General features: G+C 38.2%; 1 protein-coding gene across 3 annotated transcripts; it reads right to left on the bottom strand.

Moving 5' to 3' along the window:
- Positions 1-210: 210 nt before the first annotated feature.
- CPR42 (cuticular protein RR-1 motif 42) lies at positions 211-4,067 on the bottom strand. 3 transcript variants are annotated; one of them, XM_089737074.1, is made up of 6 exons: positions 3,991-4,062; positions 3,626-3,706; positions 3,471-3,571; positions 2,176-2,248; positions 1,093-1,182; positions 211-451 (listed from the first exon to the last, which is right to left on the bottom strand). In XM_089737074.1, the coding sequence occupies exons 1-6, from the start codon at positions 4,000-4,002 to the stop codon at positions 347-349; spliced, it is 462 nt and encodes a 153-aa protein (XP_089593200.1). In that variant the 5' UTR covers positions 4,003-4,062; the 3' UTR covers positions 211-346. The 3 variants fall into 3 exon arrangements, with proteins under 3 accessions (XP_089593200.1, XP_089593199.1, XP_089593198.1); XM_089737073.1 differs by having other exon boundaries at positions 3,471-3,589; positions 3,991-4,061; XM_089737072.1 differs by having other exon boundaries at positions 3,471-3,706; positions 3,991-4,067.
- Between the last annotated feature and the right edge of the window lie 3,555 nt (positions 4,068-7,622).

Here is a 7,622-nt window from a genome sequence, read left to right as displayed (position 1 = left end):
TCATTTCAATGGTTTTTCTATTTATATTTAGCATTTTTAATTAAGAGAATGATATTATAAATTCCCTTCTCTGCTATACCGTACACACAGTGAAGCGGGTCCAGCTTGTCTGGAATCTTCGTTTCTCGCATTCACAACATAAAAAATATTTAGCTTAGGGTCATTAAATGTAAAATACTAAGACATTTAAGGTAAGAAAAACTAAATAAATATGGCACATTTTCAAATTTTATTTACATTATAAGTTCATTTGACTATCGATGTTATTGATATTGATAACGTATGGTGCTCGAAATAAAGTCCACTTTTCTTTGGCGGGGGTCGTTGTGTTCTGAATCTTCTGGATCTATAACTTTTTCACGGTTTCGGTCTTAGGTGGGTGAGCGAGAATGTAGTCAATAGCGCGACGGATGGCTTCAGGCATTGGAGGACCAACTGGAAGTAACTCACTCTGCGAGGAAAGAAATCAAACATTTAGTGTTATATTAGATTTGAATGTAACAATTTAAATGAATTGCATAGAAACATAGATTATAGATAAATAAAGCTCAGTATTCCAGCTTACTCAACATGGTTTTTTTTTTATTACTGAAATCGCGATGTCTACTAGAATCTAATATATAAAATTCTCGTGTCACAATGTTCGTTCCCATACTCCTCCGAAACCGGTTGACCGATTCTCATGAATTTTTTTATGCATATTCAGTAAGCCTGAGAATCGGCTACTATCTATTTTTCATACCCCTAAGTGATTAGGGTTGTCCACCCCTAACATATTTTTTTTTATTTGGATTTTTTTTTGTTATTATTAGGTATTATGTATGTATAGGTATTATGTGGTTGAATGAGGTTTTGTTATTTTTATTATATATTCCCTCAACGTTCACAGCGCTACATGCCTCTTTCACTCATTTACCACATCCTTACACACTTACAATAAGTTAGTTTTTTTTTTCTACACTAGAAATTCCCTAGAAATCTTATATATGGCAAAACAATGTTTGCCGGGTCAGCTAGTAATTTTCTATAATTCGAAGCAATAATTCGTTACAGTTCAAAGATAAGCATTATCCAAATAAAAATTCCAAATACCTGTGGTTGGTATCCGTTCTCGTCAGCTGTATACGTGAACTTCACAGGGGTTCCGTCAGGCGCAGAGTATTCATATTGACCTTGGATGGCCTGTAGAATTATATTATTATAGTTAAGAAAACATGTTCTATGGTCTTATATTATGTAATTAAAGGACATTCCTTAAAACAAAGAATTTACTAATCAAATTCAAATTTTATTAGATTTTTAATAATGCAATTGTATTCATTAGTTTAAATGTGCGAACACTATAGAATTTTCTTCGGTTTTCGCGAGTCGTGTAGAAAATTAAGAGAGAACTACTTTTATAGGTTTCATTTTGCGTTTTTTTATTGTCAGTAAAATATTTCTTACGTTCCAAATGTGACACTACTTTTACTAACTTCGCCATTGTAACAGTGCAAACAAAACGCTATAGTTGATTTGAGGCTAATTCCCATTGCATATTTATTTCATTGTATTGGTACGCGAACGAGCTCACGATCCATCTAGTTTTAAGTACTGTCCATCTTGTGACCACTGGTGGTAGGCCCTCTTGTGAGTCCGCACGGGTAGGTACCACCTATTTCTGCCGTGAAGCAGTAATGCGTTTCGGTTTGAAGGGTGGAGCAGCTGTTATAACTATACTGAGACCTTACAACTTATATCTCAAGGCGGGTGGCGCATTTACGTTGGGCGCATTTACGTTGTAAATGTCTGTGGGCTCCAGTACCCACTTAACACCAGGTGGGCTGTGAACTCGTCCAACCATTCAAGCAAAAAAAAAAAAAGTAAAAAAGTTTTTGTCCCCATAGACATCGTAAAACTAAATGCCGTCACACGCCTTGAGATATTAGTTAACTTGATCATAGTATCAATTGTATATAGTTTTAATAAATTGTGCATCGTGGTATCAATTTTTAAATTTTCTTTAGACTTTGGTCTAATTCAGCTATTTTACAGATTTCGAAGAGCACATTGAACGTGTTCTATAGAGGAAAATTACATAAAAAATGAAATGAACATCATAAATATGCACGTGTCTGATGCATGATATGAACTATATGAGGTATTCGCTTTTTTTTTTTCAAACTGGCTACTTACGAGAACGTCGATATTATCAACCCTCTTCAAGGATCCAGATGATTGAGCGCTGATTCCATTGTCGGTTTCATACCTGGTGGACAAAATTAAATATTAATTAGAAGAAAAATATCTTTGCACTGTTTGCTATTTTAAAAAAGACGTGTAGTACTACTCACTGATCACCTGCTGACAAAAATAGACGAGAGACCGTGGTATCGCTAATGCGAGTTCAAATCATTAAATAATAATTGATAATAAATCATATCGGTGACTTCGCAATTTTTCTTTGCGATTCTGCTTAAGCTACACGACAGACCTTTAAAGTTTGACCCAGCATTACATTATCTGAATCCGGACTATATTATCGGAATATATTCCTAAACTCTCAATGTAAGACGTTCATTTTAATTTTAAATACCTTTATATCATTTTTGGAACAAAGTTCCTTATGGGACTATGTGGAGGGGTACACTAACCGGGAAAATGGCTATACAGTGTCTAATGTATAGTCTACGTAATAACGGTTATTATTTTTATTCATATAAATAGCTGTTTCTTTGTATATTGTTAAAAATATATTTTTTAGAAATCATTGTGAATAAAATAAAGCTGATAACTTTGTAAATTAAAAAAAAATTCATAATAAAAAATGTATACCCGAATAATTATTTTCTTTATACCTCGAATAGAAATTAAAATTAATATTTTTATAATAAGGAACTTCGTCCCTATCCGGTGTCCCACGACACGATATATCTTTTTATCATAACACGAGTTAGTAATTTGAAAGGAGCACTATTTTTAATAGGATTTTATCAGACACATTCGATGGCCCTAGACTATAGTTTCTCGTGTGGTAATACTGCAGGAAAAAAAGAAATAATATCAAATATTTCTACGCCTCAACTGCTATAACTTCAAATATTTTTAAAACGTTATATTTTGAATTAGCTAAACTCGATCACGCTTCGCTGTGAATATAGGTAACTAACTGTATGAAAAGCTCCAATCTCTTGAAGCTACTGGAACACTATTAACCGTTGATAATACTATACCAGAAACCTCCCATAATATGCTAACAACAGCTGTTCAAGTCTCTTGAGAATCGGCTGAACGGCTTATAAGCCTATAGAAGACAACCATACAGATATTCGCGTTTTTTCAAGATAGTTATTCATACCGAGAAATAAATATGGACCCCGTGGTTCAAAAGTCTAGTTCATAAATCACTAGATCAATCATGCGCTTCTCGGCTCGATTTTAACAGAATAATGTTATTTATATCTAAAAAAACACTTAATTCAACAACTCACCCAAAGCTGAATCCGTCAGGATTCACTTCAGTATCAGAACGGAGAATGACGGCATCAGCTTCACTGCCGCTGACTACTGACTTCACGACGGGCACTGGCTTCACGACGGGCACTGGCTTCACGACGGGCACTGGCTTCACGACGGGCACTGGCTTGGCAGGCTGAGCTAAAACTCCCAGGGGCTTGTAGCCACGAAATTCTTGTGCGCTGACGGCACATACGCATAAAGCCAAAACCTACAAAAAACAAACATTTTATTCGTGAATTCTATAAACGAAACTCATTTTCAATTCAGTCTTTTTGCCAAGAACAAGCGGTCTACCAGCCGCCACTCATGACGGTAACATAATTAACAGGGTGCAAGTAGTGATCACTCGTGAACATACTTAACGGTACATACAATGTTTAGAAATATTAAAACATAATGTGCACGTGTTCTGACTCGAACCTGCGATTTTTCCAGACACGCATGATACCGCTAAGCCGCGCGCTTATCTATTCAAAATCATTAATATCTCACCAAGAATTTCATATTGCTGAGATCTGTACGGGCACGAGTTCCAAAATCAACAGGTAACAAACATTGGATTACGGTCCTTTTATATCTAATAGAAATACGACTACAAAAAATTATGACTATTTATTTTTATAAGGGTATTGGCACGCGAGATTGTCCTTGTCGATTTTTTTTTTGTTTTCACATTGTCATCAGTGGAATTTCCATAAATAGATTTGTAATATAAAATGAGTGTTAAATAATGAAATTGATATGATATGATATTTCACGACCACTCAGAATTTTTAATTAATGTGTCCCCCTCGCGAATGTGTAACTTGCCTTAGTAGGCAGGACGTCGGTAGAATTTTAAGGCTATTAATAAAACAATCCGCAAGTACTTTTTGCAGAATGTTTTAAATGCATACCTCGAATTTTGACGTAACATCTATTTGAGAACGGATTTGTCTTTTAAAAAAGCTTTGACAGTGATTCTCGACAGTTTCGTGATAAATTCACCTAATTTGTTGTTGGAAAATGTGATGTAATTCGGAAATGTATGTACGTGTTTCATACTATGCGAATGTGAATAATAGGTTTAATTTAAATATCTCACGTATTTCGCAAGGTACAGTCCTATTTCCATATAACACTTTCCTGTCTTAGTTATCGCCCAATTAGCCTCCTCGTGTCTCTAGGCTAACTATACCAGCGTCTGGTCTATAAACGCCCCAGAGACATCATCTCATCCAAGGGAATTCTCATCTATAAGCAATTCGAATCCGTGGAAATCACTTATGCGTACAACAGATGCATCGCCTCACGGAGAACATTCTCTTAGGGCTTAACCGACTAAAGTCACTCTAAAAAGTCTGGCGCAACGGTTTGATTTTCAAACTATTCAACATGGGCGTGCCGGACAGTCTCGCGCTCATCATACCGGACTTACGGGTAGAGGGAGCTCGTTCCTCACCGCGTCCTCTCTTGCCGGAGTCCCGCAAGACTTCGTCTTCTCTTCGCTTCTCTTTAGTTTGTTTACCAACTACATTCCCTGGTCGCAACCGATCCATTTAGCCTTATTCGCTGACGACACGACTGTTTACTTTTCGAGTAGAAAGAAGTCCCTAATCGCGAATAAACTCCAGAGCGCAGCCGTAACCTTCGGACAGAGGTTCCGAAAATGACGCATAGACATCAACCCGGCGAAAAGCACAGCGGTGATATTTCAAAGGGAAAACCCTACATGGACCGCTTTAGGAGGAGAAATCTCACACCCCCGATGGCCCTCTTCGGCCATCTTATACCCTGGGCGAGGAAGATCAAGTACCTGGAAGTCACCCTGGATTACCACCCATGAAATTCCGCCCTATCCCGCAATGCCCCTTCGGAACAAGGTGACACTTTACAAAACATACATAAGGCCCATCATGACTTACGCGAATGTGGTGTTTATTCACGCAGCCCGCACACACATAGTGACCCTCCAATCCCTAACATCCCGCTTTTGCATGTTAACCGTTGAAGCTTCTTGGTTCCTGAGGAACGGACACGACAAACTGGCTCTCGAATCGATCCGCAAACACATGCAGTCAGCCTCAGAAATGTAATTCGATATACGTCATGATAATCGCCTTATCGTTGTCGCCGCTGACTACTCCCTCAATCCTGCCCACGCAGGACTCAATCACCGTCGATGCCCTATACTAGGTCCTTACAGATCCATTAGATCCAATAACTCTTTCATTACACCCTTTCAGCTCTAACACTAGCAGCAAGCTTAGAGAGCCCCGGTAACCGTACTCGTCGAACTCGGCAAAGATTTCGACGTGCAGCCTAACCTAAACATCAGGCCGATGAGTTTCTCGCCGGATCTTTTGAGCGGGTCGCAATTACGATCTGGTAGTAGATTCACTCGCGAACCCGCTGCTCTTCAGTTGTTAGGTCTCCTTTGGAAATGGAGCTGTTAGCAAATCCCACCCCTCCTGTCTGAGCCTTTGCTCGCCCGTATGTCCTAGTGAAACTGGAAAAGCATCTGGGCCACCACTAATACCTAAATCATAAAAAAGTGTTCACACTCTTTTGTTTATTTATTTATAACTTCTTATACTATAAAGTATAAAGGCGGACTTAATGCTAACATACATAATACATAGTACTTAAATAAATACATATACATAAATATAGATATATATATATATGTCGGCGGCAGCGCCAGGGATGGCTGAGCGGTAATTTCCGTCATCACTCGTATTTGGTTGAACTCAGTTTATAAAAAGTCAATAAAACCTTTTGAATAATAATTATTGAAACTCAACACACACAACTTTCACAATGACAGGATCAACCGACAGTTTCGTTGCACATACCGACAGACCGACTGACTGACTGACTGACTGACTGCCAGAGACTCACTGACTGAGACGGACGGAATGACTGTCTGACACGGAATGCCACGACTCTGTCCACGTACCGCCATTTTATAGCTGTGGCGTTACGGAGTCTACCCTTCATTTTGTGATATTTATCAAAACAACATTTCATCATTTAAAATAATAATCAAAACCATTCTGTCACTTTGACGTTTGTGTATCGTTGATATTCCGAACTATTGACCCGGATGCGACATATATATATAAATATATACATATAAAAACATATAAAAACAAATATTATCAATTAGATGACTCTGCTAACTCTCTGAGAAACAGTTCTCGAACCTTCGTCTTAAACGCTTCACGTGTAGTGGCCGACCTTATTTTGAGTGGGAGCGCATTCCATAGAAGAATAGACTGAATAGTGAATGAAGAGTGTAAAAAGTCAGAACTATGTAGAGGACAGCGAAGAAGAAGATTGTGAGATGAACGAAGATTTCGGCTGTTGTCAGACCCTAAGTATTGAAAGGAAGTAGTTAAATAAGCAGGTGGATTTGGGAAGTGCAACAAAGAGTAAAGAGTACTGAGAGCACGCAAGCTACGGCGTTGACGAATGGGGAGCCATTTGAGTTGGGAGCGATAAGAAGATATGTGATCGTATTTCCGAAGATTATAAATAAATCGAATGCAGTTATTGAGAAGCCGGTTAAGTTTATTGAGTAGATCTGCATTCAGGTCAAAATAGCACACATCACCATAGTCGATCATGGGGAAGACCAAAGTTTGAACAAGTATTGTCTTGGTCTCGCGCGGAAGGAAATTCTTCAGGCGGTAAAGCATACGGAGTGTAAGTGTAACTCGCTGACACACGGAGATGACCTGGGCTCGCCAACTCAGACTGGAGTCAATAAGTAGGCCTAGGTCCTTTACAACTGAACACCAGTTGATGGTTGAGCCATCATATATAACATATATTTTACCACTCGCTTACGTAATCGGTGTATAATTTATGAATAAATGTGAGTTTTACTGTAATTTCTAGTTTCTACCTTGGACGTTTCTGCTAAGGCAGGTATTTTTTTAAGACAATAACACTATTACATATATAATTATAGCGTTGAAAAGATGATAATGAAGCAGACCAACAGACACACACTTTATTGATGCAAAAGCGTATTATGGACCTGCATGCGTAGGCACCGGTTCCTGTCTGAGAATCCTATTGTTACACAATTCAATTGATACATTGACCACGTTCTCACAATGAGCGGCGGGTATTATTCA

The sequence above is a fragment of the Bombyx mandarina genome, chromosome 22 (genome assembly GCF_030267445.1).
Source record: "Bombyx mandarina strain Sakado chromosome 22, ASM3026744v2".
Taxonomy (NCBI): Eukaryota; Metazoa; Arthropoda; class Insecta; order Lepidoptera; family Bombycidae; genus Bombyx; species Bombyx mandarina.
This window is presented reverse-complemented; position numbering and strand designations above follow the sequence as displayed.

Coding starts and splice junctions, on each gene's coding strand:
- CPR42 (XM_089737072.1), bottom strand. Junction 1,183..2,175: donor TTGATAATATCGACGTTCTC/GTAAGTAGCCAG, acceptor ATAATTCTACAG/GCCATCCAAGGTCAATATGA. Junction 452..1,092: donor AGAACGGATACCAACCACAG/GTATTTGGAATT, acceptor CTTTCCTCGCAG/AGTGAGTTACTTCCAGTTGG.